Below are 12,574 nucleotides of genomic sequence, written 5' to 3' on the forward strand. Positions count from 1 at the left end.
TCAATAATGCACAAAAAAATTTAAAATGATTTTTAGTCTCGGCAGTTTTGGAAACCTCTACTGGGTAACACCAACAACTAGCGACGGTTTTGGGAAACCACTGGGGAAACTCCAACAAGTATCGGTGGTTTTCCAAAACCTTAGCAAGTCCTGAAGGTTTTCTAGAACTCTAGCAAGTAACGACGATTTCCCACAACTTCATTAAATAGCGACAATTTTTCAAAACTTCAACAAGTAGCCGCGATTTCTCAAAACTTCAGCAAGTACCAGTGATTTCCCAGAACCCCAACAAGTAGTGGCGGTTTCCAGAAAATCGCTGGAAATTATTTGTCAATGTTGTTTTTCCTGACAATTTTTGCAATCGTGGGAAATGTATTTATCAGTGATTAAAACTATCGATAATGTAAAAATTAACCCTGGTAAAATTTAACATTTTTGTAGTTTATGTTTGTAATTAGGAGAGACAATTGAATAATACTCTATCTCTTAACCTTAGGGGGAATATTGAGAGAACATGATCAAAAAGTGATTTGTATACTCATTTATAGGGATGAAAAAAAAAAACTCGTCCCTATGAGTATTGTCCAAATTTGTTTCTATTTTGACAGGGAATCTCTGCACTAACTAGATACAAGTATGACTATGGGTACGAGTAAAACCTTATTTATTTCAATTGGATATGATAATGGGTATGTGTATATACATTTTTTTTCCTGCTCCCATCTCTATTTTTGCCTTCATCCTGTCCCTTTTTAAATTATTAAAATACACATAGTTTATTAAGTAACCACACACACACACACACACACACATATATATATATATATATATATATATATATATATATATATATATATATATATATATATATATATATACTCACTTTTAATTTTTTATTTTTTTAATTGTTTGTCTTGTGATGAAATTAATTTATATTTCCAAGATATTTTTCCTTTTAACACGTTTAATTATGGTCAAATGATGTATGTCAATTAAATATTTTTATATTTCACATTTGAATATTTCTACTCTTCTTAATATTTTTATTTGTTGTGTTTTTTTTCATATAACAAAAATCTTTCATCTACTAGGTAATATAAAAAATTTATCTTCTCATTATTAATTTTTGTTTCATTTGAAGAACTTTTTTGTTTCACCGAACAAAGTTCAAGTAGGTTGTTATTTGAAATTTTTTCTTAGGTCTCTAAGGTATTTTTATCTTATTATACTCTTAATTATACTTAATTATACATTTGTTTTTCTTTAATGTAATTTCATTCAACGATCTATTAAATAGTTTGTAAAAAACACATTTGATAATTTTTTTTAACATTTTATTTCTTATTTATTTTTATCATGTAAAATATTGTTTTGATTTGTTTTATATGATTGTTTTTATTTTCTAATTCATTATCATAAGTGTAATTTTATGATTATAATTATATAAATAAATTTTATTTACTATAATATAATAATTTATTATGATTATCATAAATCTTTTTTATTATTGTCCAACATATATCAAAGTTCAAAAATGAAATATATGTTAAATTTTAATTATTATTAGTTTAATATTTGCTCTTTGATTTTGATCAAGTGACGTATTACAATTTTTATTAGTGTATTAAAAAAATAAATTTCATTAGAATTTACATTTTGAAGTAAAGAGACGTTTAAAATATTTTTTAATTTGAATATTTGTTTTCCTTTTATATTTTTTAAAAAATATTTTTAAATTTTATCGACTAGGTTTCATTAATGTTTTCAAATTTAATAAATAATTTTGTTCTCATTAAATTTTATTTGGTATTTTAATTCAAAATGTATATTTGATATTAAAAAATAAGAATATCTTCTTTTGATATTTAATATTTGATAATATTATATTCGTTTGTCGTAATTTTCTATTATTTTATAAAAATAAGTAATTGATATTAAAATAGTAAGAAAATATATATGGGTACGACGAGTATATACTCGTTGTTTGGTGGAGATGAAGATGAGACAAAAATTTGATACCTATTTAGCTTAGATATGGGGATAGAAGTGATTTTTTTGGATGAATATAGGATAGCAAAAGATATTCTCATCTTATCCCATTGTTATCTCAAGTCATTTGTAATCAATATTTAATGAAATTGTTTGAAAATTTTCTTAAAAGATAAATGGATGTAATCTAAGAGCTATGGACGAACTAGTATAATTTGTTATGTTATTTTAGTTTATTTGTTATATGGTCTATTAGTATGTGAAAAAAAATCTCATACTCTATTCAACATTCTTTATAAAGCTAATTTGTATTTTCATCTTTAATACTCTTTAATATCGTATAACATAACATAATATAAGGTTCTAATATATGATAGTAACTTTGCTAAACAGAAAATGTGTTAGAAGTTTCATAGAATTTGGTTACTTATATTTTTAATAATCAAAACTTTTCACGAAGTGTGATTTAATACTTTTATACGATCATGGTCTTAACAACAATAATTTCTTGTGCTCCAATAACTCGCCAAGTTCTCATAGGATGGTGGGAAATAAGTTAGTAGAATCATCTTTGCATTAAGTTTATCAAGATGGGTCTCTTAACTTCTCCATCTTCGAAATGATACTCATTTTCTTGCAAGAATTTACTACCAAAAATAAAAATAAAAAAATCGACTATAATACTAGTTTGTCGTACGCAAGGTGTCAAATGAGCATTAAACTACAGTGAAATGATTGTGAATAGATAAAATATCGCATAAAAAATAAATGAAAACAAATATAAAAATAAATATAACTATTAAATATGCATATAATTTATGTAATGACTTAGGTTAGAAGTAAAAATTAATCTAAGACAATAATTACTACCACTCTGTCATGCCATCTACTCTTAGATCCTCATCTATAAAAGAATTCAATACACTTAAATATGACATTATATGTCGGAGATTTGTTGCTTGACGTTAGTTTGGTTATAACACTAGAAATAAATGTTGACGTCCTTCCAAATTAGACTGAATATAATTTACGGACTAAATGGGGTGGATTACATAGTGCACAATTTTTTTTACAAAATTACACAAATTTGCTTACTGAAAAGGATTTATACAAGGGGATTCGATTTTAACTTGAGTTGGTATTTTGTTGTTTTGGGTTTGGCATTTTATTGTACTGTAAGGTTTCCTTTTATATATATATATATATAATATGTGAATTTTATTCTTAGCTAATAAAATATCAAATAACTTTAAATTTGGTATTTTAGTCTGAGTTTTGAAAAATATAACTGTTAAAAAATATTGAATGATGTAATTAATAGTACAGGATTTAATTTCTTGAAGTAAATAATTAAGCTCCAAGGACAATAATGGATTTCTTAAGTGGGAAAATAAATTACCTTGAATTTTGCTGGTGCTGCTATAAAAATGAATTGCACAAAGCGAAAGAAATATATTATCACACGATGGTGGTGAGAAAATTCCACTAGTTTTCACAACCAACATACAATACAATATATTAAAACCCTATGAATAAAAATTGCACTGCAGCTGAGTGCAATTTCTTCAAGTTTACAACTAAATGCAAAATTGTATATATATTTACGTGAGTCTAGTAATATACCTTATTGCAACATCTACGTAGAAGACAACTAAGATTAAGGTAATGGTAAGGGGTTTGGATTGGCACTATTATATAAAAAGGGAAAAAAAAAAGGAAAACTAAATTCAGAGACCCCTTTTTGCTTTGAGTAAGGTCTCTGTTGATAAAGAATATAGGTGGTGTTAGGATCTAAATACGGATTTTATTTCCACACCTTTACATAGTTGTCAAAACTTGCAGATGCAACCATTCCAGTGACAGAAGACTGAGCCATGCTAGATATTACATTTTCATGTGCAGGAATTGTCATGCTTTTGTTCTCGCTCATGTTCCATAACTCTAAGCACTGCAAAACCATAAGGAAGAAAAAAAAATGTATATTAGTAAATTAGCTCTTGATTAACACATTATCACTAAAAGACCAATGTAGTAAAACTTCTCAAGCTAAGCCTTTCTTTTTCCTTCTGATGGTTTGAGACTTTTTGAAAATCGTATTTTCTGGATTTAGCTGCCTCGGAAATGTTATAGCTGGTTCATGGAAGACATATCACTCAATTTATTATATTTTTTTTCTATCCAAGTTAAATGGAAGTGAAAGAAACGAAACCAGAAGATTGAGTGTTATTGATCTGATGGAAAGTTTGAAGCAATGAAGACCACGTAATCATAATGGATGTGTTGAATTTCTTGGTTTTGATGGAGCCTAATGGTATTTTTTCATCCAAGCCAACCCAAGTTTAGTGGAATGTTTTTCCATTGTCTGATGCATGCAGGTCCAGAAGATTGATTTTTGAAACCATGTGTTTATTACAAGTTACAAAAGGCAATGTACAAAAGCTTACCGAAAATCCTCCAATCACCAACAAAGTTGAATAACTTGGATGAAAAACACAGGAATGGAATCCGCTTCCAGTAGAGCTGATCTCTTGAACGCATTCTCCTGAGTTCAAACTCCAAATCTTTACCATATTAAGACTCACAGATGCCAAGGCTTCACCATTTCCATCCCAGCAAATATAGCTCACTGGATCAGGATGACCCTACAAACACAAAATGATTTAATTTAAACAACAAAAATCCATCAAAGATGCAAACTTCCAAATAAGATAGTAATGTTCCATAACAAATCTTCAGTTCCTCAAACAAATTATTGCGTCTCATTTGCTTTCTGATTTGCCAAGTTAATTTTTCCATCTATACTGCAAATTAGATAATTATAACAGACGTCTTCCTCTAACAAATTATTGCCTCTCTGATTTGCCAAGTTATATTTTTTCATCTATACTGCAAATTAGATTATTATAACAGACATCGATAAAAATAGAAAGAGGAGAACAGAGAAAATAGAACAAACTCCATCAAATATTTAGATATTAGCTGATAAGAAACTTATATAAGACAAACAACCCTCAATTTATGAAGGATGGGTTTAAAATTCATCTCTGTGATTATACAATTTGAATGGCCTTTGTTGAAATCAGATTACATTACACTACTACATTATAGATAACCAAGCAAATGTGCATATGGACTATACCTGCAGGGAGTAGATTTTTGTGTCAGATTCAACATCAAAAATTGACACTCCTTTATCAGAACCTGCTGCTAGTAAATGCCCCAGTCTAGGCTGAAACCTCACTTGTGTATTACCTCCCTAAAACAATCAATTGTGAGAAAAATATCACACGCATCACAAAATATTCAGAGGAAATGATAAATGCATTTACTCAACAAACCTTAGTTGCTCGCATGCTGTTGGGAGAGTTAATATTCCAATACCGAATTTCATTTTCTCCATCGCAGAAGCAGAAAAGTTCAGTCTTCTTAGGATGGAAATCAAGAGACACTATAGGTGAAGAGTGCCCACTATATTCTTGTACACAGCGGTTAGGCTGTGCGTTGAAAGAAAGAAAGAAAAAAAGTTAATTGCAGCTAATAGAATATAATTACAAACGCAGGGAACAAGGCCTGAAGCAGCTAGAATCTAGTTACAAGTTTTAAACATCATATGTATGAGCTACACATAATTTATAATAAAACAGGAAAAAGACCATTACATTTGTTGTGTCCCATAACCGCACACATTTATCCATTGAGGCAGTTGCCACCTGAAGTGAATTTGGTCTATAACGGACATCTGTAATAACTGCTTTGTGTTCTGCAGGACTGTTCTCTGTCTTAAAAGTGTCCATGTTCCAGAAGACAACCTAATGAATGCATCCCCACGAAAAAGCAACATATACAACTTTTAGTATTTGAATTTATATATTGAATGAAAATTTGCTCAAAGCAGTTGTTTTGAAAATTAGCCAAATACGAGAGACCAATTTCTCACAAAACAATCATTTATGTGCACAAAAAATCAATCAGCATAATCCTATTATCTATACAATAGAAAAAGATAATTCACAAGGAAAAAAAAAATTACCAACGTTCCTTTAATGATGCACACTATCTTTATTATTCAAGGGAATTACCTTCATGTCATCTCCAGCACTGGCAAGCCACTTTCCATCTGAAGAAAAGTGACAGCACGTAACTTTGCTGTTCCTCGATCTTATGCTACTAACTTCTGCAAAGGTGAAACCTGAAATGAAAAAGGAGGTTAATGATAATTTTCAGTAATACTTAGATAAAGAAGAGAGTCATATATAAAGATTACCTTTTGAAGACTCTTTCTGTTGCTCAGCTGGGCTTTGTTTCACTGCTCCATAGAGATTTCCACCATCTCCACCATCATTTGATAGAAAGGATTCTACATTATCATCTAAGGCATCAACATCTCCAAATCGTTCCATGTCCTCCTGGTTTATGAAATAATAGTGCCCAGAGCTCAAAAAAGCTTATTAACTCAGTATATCTCAAAGCATGGACACTCAAATATTCTCATCAAGATTAATGGTTATTGTGACATTATATAACCAGTGTTCTAGTTAGTTTCGGTTCTGTACAACTGATAAGAACAATATAACAGCTGATGAGAGCTATCAATATAATAGAATTTGATTGGAAGCTATGATCCAGTTAAGTCTAAAATAATTTGATGTATCTTAGTCTAGTAATAGAATCTACTTCTTAAACCCGCCTGATTGACTAATATCAAAACATCATGTGGACTATTACTTGTTTGCGGCAATCTGAATAGTTAGCTAAACAGAACGTTTCAACTAATCACAACTGAAATAAACATATGTAATGTAGAACAATGAACTGTAAGTACAAAGTAAAAACATATGCCATACAGGTCAACAATCAAGATAAGCACATCAAATGTGCAAAGAATACATAATTTATATGATGACAAACACAAAAATAAACTAATATTATTGACAAAACTTACCAGTAAATTGGAGGATGATGCAAGGCCTCCTGTTGCCTCTGTACCATACATCATCATGCTCTTTTGCACATTGTTAACATGCTGCATGTTGTTTGCTGTATTTAATCCATCACCAGGTGTATGAGTTGATGGTGGTGAATTAGGTGAAGGAACAGCAGTGTTACCAGTGCCAGTGCTATTGGCAGCTCCAGAATGCTGTTTTCTTTTTCTGTTATTCTGATGTCAAAGCAGAAACACCAAGTTAATTAGCTTTAAAATTGAGATAAATTTTGGTGGGGACACTTGGTACGAAGTACATCAGGTCACCATCCACCAAGAAAAAAGTGAGACATTAAGCACAACCTGCTGCAGTTGATGCTGCTGTAATTGCTCCTGTTGTTGAGATAATGAATGTTGTGACTGGGCCATCTTCATCTGCTACACCCATTAAAGATAAAACCAAAAGGGAATATTAAAATTGATCTCGAAGTGTGTACTTTGTTTCAATTTGTATTAACACAAGGAAAATACAATATAAAACATTGATTATGTTGGAAATAATTATAGTGCAGTCATTAGGAATGATGTATAATTCTAAAGATTGGAATCATATGAGATATTTTAATTCTTTATATTTTACGAATAAGATGTACTAATTCCTCTATTTTTTTATATATAGACGAACCAACTAATGGGACAAGGCTATGTTTTTGTATGTATAGAACTATGAACTACCAAGTTTGCTAGAAGCTCTCACTCAAGCAATTCTTAGAACTTTAGTCTATTCTTAAAAGTTTTCCACATGTGATACCCGTTGAATTGAAAGATATTTTACATGTTAACCGAATATTGATGTTTTTAAATTTTAATTGACATTTCAAAAATTTTAAAAAGCTAGTCCAACCTTAGGTGAATCAGACTGCATTTGGGAGCAAATAGATCCATCGTTCCTGGTAGATTGACCATCCTTTGCACTCAAGCTACCTCGAGGAAGACCAGAAAGCCTACGAGGATCCATGTCACCATAACTAGAATTTCCAAGGTTATTCTGAGTCAAGACCTGTTGCTGTTGTGATGACATGACAAATTGGTTCTGGGTTGTCAAATTGGGCTTCGGAACTTGTACACCCAAATTAGGCCTTAGTTGATCAATTCCCTGTAAAAGAAAGAATTGGTCAATAATTCCACTCTCAAGGAGTTCAATAGCCTAAAGAGAAACAACATTTATGAAGATACCATTCAACTTACAGATGCTAGAGGCCAACCCTTCAATGGAAGACCTGTAACACCTTGATTTAATCCTGAAGGATAATTAATAAACAAAATCATAAGTGTCAATAGAAAGATTCCACCATGTCTACTATTCTGCAATATATATGGAAGACAAATTTAGGTATTAATGTCATAACAAGGCCATCATGAGCGAATCCATATGCAAGGAATTAATATTATAACTACACATAAAACCCACACTACAAATGCATGACCGAATCCACTGCAAGGTTGCAAAGCTTGCATTTCCAATGAGGAACTTCCTTCATCACTTAAGATATATTGGAAACCAAAATTTTGAACTTGACAAACGATTATTAAGAAACACAACAGGAAACAAAACTATCTTTCATTTTTCACCACTGAAAACATGTCACGCGCACCAGCAATGTGGCCTTCTAAACCACAGCAATCCACAGAAAAAAAAAAGATTAATGATGAAGACAGAAAAAGAACTAGACACAGATATTTTGACTAATTCACCTATAAAATAAGAATTGGACTATTTATGAAGACAGAAAGTTAAAATTATTCATATATAGTCATTAAGGTAGAAATTTGATGTAACAACATGAAGGTGGCACAGTGGTAATACCTGCACTCCCTAGCCCTGATTTTGATTGTAAAATTGCTTGTCGATAAACTGATGTATCCATAGGCAAACTCTTTGGAGGGGCCCCTAAATTAACTTCTGTTTTTATGTCCTGTAAACATAATTTGTCAAGTTGCTTGTCACATGTAGAAGAGAAAATAGTAGAAAAAGCTCAAGAAATCGCCAACATAGAATATGGTTGAAGTAGTTACAGTGGTCAAAGGAGTTCGCCCAGGAATTTGGTGCAATGCAGTTGACATATTCCCTGAATTTCCATGAACCAATTGGCTGAGGCAGCAAAAAGAATCCAAAATATGAACAGCCCAATCAAAGTTGTTAAGATCCAGTTAAGAATAACTCTCTAACCTACAGTAACTAAAAACTAAAGCAAATTTATTTACCCTTGATGACTAGCTGCTGATTTGAGTAAGGCCATCCTATTAGCATCAATAAGAGTTGGAGATGCCTCTGAATCCATTGGTTGGGGATGTTTCATTCGATCTTCATACATTTTCATTGCCAACACACTTGCTGGTTGCTGTCCCAACATTCCTTCAGAGTTCATAGCATTTATGGAACTACCAAGAGCAGGATGATTAGGATCTCTTCGCTGTAATTGTGCATTGCGTTGCTGCATTAGCTGCATCTGCTGTATTTGAAGTTGTTGGTGTTCTCTAACTTTTGTTTGCTGTGTCTACCAACATGCAAATATATATTCAGTTTGCTGCAATAATAACAAAGGAACAGAAAAACATAGATTCAACATGATAAGATTACCTCAATGTAAGCTGCAGCAGCCTCAGAATGTTTCTCATTTGTCCTTGAGATGAATATGTCCCAAAAGACAGACCACCACTCATAAAGGAATCCTCCAGGTGCATCAATAGCTGTCAAGGACCAAACAATACAGCTCAAACATAAACTCCATTGCTCAACCACCTCAAACATATATACTATCATAAACTAGCAATAATGCCCCCAATGTTTGAACAACAAGGTTTAAACAAAAGCCGAGATTTTGTAAGGAAAGAGAAAGGAAAAAGCACAAGCTCAGAGGATAAGTTGATTTACCAGAGAAACCATTCTCTACTGCCCTCGACTAGGAGTGATACAGGGAAGAAAAAAATGAGAAAGAAAGAAATGCGGAGGATGCAAATAAAGGGGAATACAGTAGAAAAAGCCTTTGTTTGAACTGAGAAATAAAAACAAAAAGTGAAAAATTTTCTTCCTAACCTTTTAGATGAGAGAAAAGAAATTAAGAAATGATACAAAAACTAATTAAATGAATTTAATTAAAATACACTATCAAATCAATGTATAATTTTTGCACAATATCCACTCATCCTAGATTGTAATATTATTGAAAATCATTGAATATTATGATAATTACCATTTTGTTCTTTACCAATCCTCCTCGGGACATTCTCCCTCCAAGTACAGAACACAGTTCATCAATGTTATCAAATTGATATTTGAATTAAGAATCACCAAGCTATCTTTTGAATCGCAAATTGTAATTTTGTATCAAATCGTAAACATATGAATCATGGAATCGTTTGAATATAATCAGTGATAAGAAATTACAAAGATTAATTCATTTATAGTAAGATACAAAGTCATTTAAGATTTATCTTGTGATACATATAAGTATATATCAAAACATACCATTTCATAGGATTCTATTAACTATGCAATTCTTACCCAGAACTCAAATTTGGACCATTGGATAAGCTGGAACAACCCCACACTAAATAATCTAAGTGCAAGTGACTATGGTAACTACTTTAAAATTCATACTTAAGATGTTATCTTACTAGTTGATAGTATAAATTTTTTCACCATGTATCAACAGTAAACTCTTCTATTATATTATATTTTCCTTGATATAAAATTATTTTATATGTTAATGTTACAAACGTTTTTAGATTTTTCAAACATTTAAAAGAAAAAAAATAATAATAATCCCCTTCTTCCCTCACATTTCGCAGTTGATATTGAAGAAGTCCTTCTTGACGTGGCCCACTTCAAAAATTCTCTTTGCCCTATATTTACAAATCCAATATATTTCTTTTTCCCCTAATTCCCACAAACAAACACACCGTACATGATTAACAAAGAAACCCAACCCTAAAGCAATGAACTATAGACTAATAATAAACTAGTCACCCAGCCAAAAAGAAGACTAATAATAGACAAACATTTTGACTTAATTCATACAATGACCATTGTGGTGAGGCAAAACATTAACATTGTAAAAAATAATCAGCAATCTCACCTACTGGATCCGTGGCAACCTTTCCTTCTGCGACAAAAGCTTTTGCAGTGGCATGCAATTTTCTTTTCATTAAATAATCATAAATATAAACATCAAGCCTGCAGAATAACAAAAAAAAAATAGGGAAGCAAATAAACAAACAAGTCAGGATCAAAGCAGAAAAGGGAGAAATAAAAATAACAATTATAATTATTATTATAATTATAATTAGAGTCAAACAGAAGAACAGGGCAAGAATAAAGCAAGTGACAACATACATTTTATCAGCTTCCCAATTACTCTGATTCTGAGCCATAGTAGGCTTCATCGGGACAAACCCAATTCCAAGAGACTAGAGATCTTCTCTGTAAAGAAGGAAAATTTAATTTAAGGAACCTTAAACATGAAAATAACTCATAATACAAGCAATCACATTCCATACATTTTTCCCTTGTTCAATTAAACCTTTTAAACGCCACCGTGAATTGAACTCTCTCAATTGTTGACAATTTTTTCCCTTTCCTTCTAATTCCCTCTTATTCTCAAAAACGGCACAGACTAAAGAAAAGTCCACAATCAAATTCAACTCTCCCAATTGAACCAGAAAGAGAAGAAAAAAAAAAAGCATACCAGTCCCTCGGATCAAAGCTTAAACCACCGCCCCAGAAGTTATCCACGTCACGAAAACCTGTCACAAGCAAGGAAATTCAGAATTAAGCGAAAAGAAAAGACAAGATGCAATTCAAGGGTGACCCATCAAAAAAGCACGTATTTTTATTAATTAATTTTACGTATTTGCAACCCTGAGACGGTGTTGGAGTGAAACAGGAGTGATCGAAGTCTTGTAGGCGCGCGCGCAGAGGATAAGCTTGTGTGAACCCAGAAAATCTTAGATTTTTGTGGAGAGTAAACTGAGAGAAAGAAGAAAGAAGAAAAAAGAAAAAGAAAAAAAGAGAAAAGCGTGGAACTTGTTTGAGTGTGAGTGAAGTGCAACAACCACGCTTGAGTTTGGCACAAGTGGAGTGAGCATAGACGGAGAGATGAGAGATATTTATGACAAGGTAAAACGTACAGGTGTATAAATGCAACGAAGGTTAGGTTATTTTTTAAATATTGTACTGCATCAAACATCAACAAATGTAAGCTTATTATTTACATCTATCTTCTTTACTAAAATTTTCTTCGTTATATATATATATATATATATATATATATATATATATATATATATATATATATATATATATATATATATATATTTAATCATGTATAATTTATTATCCACCTGGGTCCCTATTTTTTTAATTTAAATAATGTAATTTAAAAAATATAACTTAAGAATATATTTAAAAATTAAAAAAGATATTGTATATTATTCTAAGTGGAAAAACTAGTTATAACAAAATTATTTTTTTATCAAAAGATATAATTGTCAATTAAAAAATATGTTATTATTATATTATTTTATTCAATATATTATTATCAAGGTCATTTAGTCTAATTTATATACAGTACAAAAATAATTCCTTTCATGCTTCTCTTTCAA

General features: G+C 31.0%; 1 protein-coding gene across 3 annotated transcripts; it reads right to left on the minus strand.

Moving 5' to 3' along the window:
- Nucleotides 1-3,421: 3,421 nt before the first annotated feature.
- On the minus strand, nt 3,422-12,059 carry LOC124836751 (transcriptional corepressor LEUNIG_HOMOLOG-like). Of its 3 annotated transcripts, none has more exons than XM_088116284.1 (19): nt 11,831-12,059; nt 11,659-11,716; nt 11,307-11,393; nt 11,050-11,147; nt 9,552-9,661; nt 9,176-9,468; nt 8,987-9,062; nt 8,778-8,886; nt 8,159-8,211; nt 7,815-8,066; nt 7,274-7,348; nt 6,932-7,147; nt 6,254-6,395; nt 6,069-6,178; nt 5,649-5,798; nt 5,328-5,483; nt 5,129-5,245; nt 4,434-4,631; nt 3,422-3,937 (listed from the first exon to the last, which is right to left on the minus strand). In XM_088116284.1, exons 3-19 carry the CDS (start codon nt 11,354-11,356, stop codon nt 3,794-3,796), a joined length of 2,349 nt encoding a protein of 782 aa, XP_087972410.1. In that variant the 5' UTR covers nt 11,357-11,393; nt 11,659-11,716; nt 11,831-12,059; the 3' UTR covers nt 3,422-3,793. The 3 variants fall into 3 exon arrangements, with proteins under 3 accessions (XP_087972410.1, XP_047167897.1, XP_047167896.1); XM_047311941.2 differs by having other exon boundaries at nt 7,274-7,345; nt 11,820-12,059; XM_047311940.2 differs by having other exon boundaries at nt 11,820-12,059.
- Nucleotides 12,060-12,574: the final 515 nt, after the last annotated feature.

The sequence above is a fragment of the Vigna umbellata genome, chromosome 5 (assembly GCF_029865625.1).
Source record: "Vigna umbellata cultivar VRB3 chromosome 5, Vumbellata_1.0, whole genome shotgun sequence".
Classification (NCBI taxonomy): Eukaryota; Viridiplantae; Streptophyta; class Magnoliopsida; order Fabales; family Fabaceae; genus Vigna; species Vigna umbellata.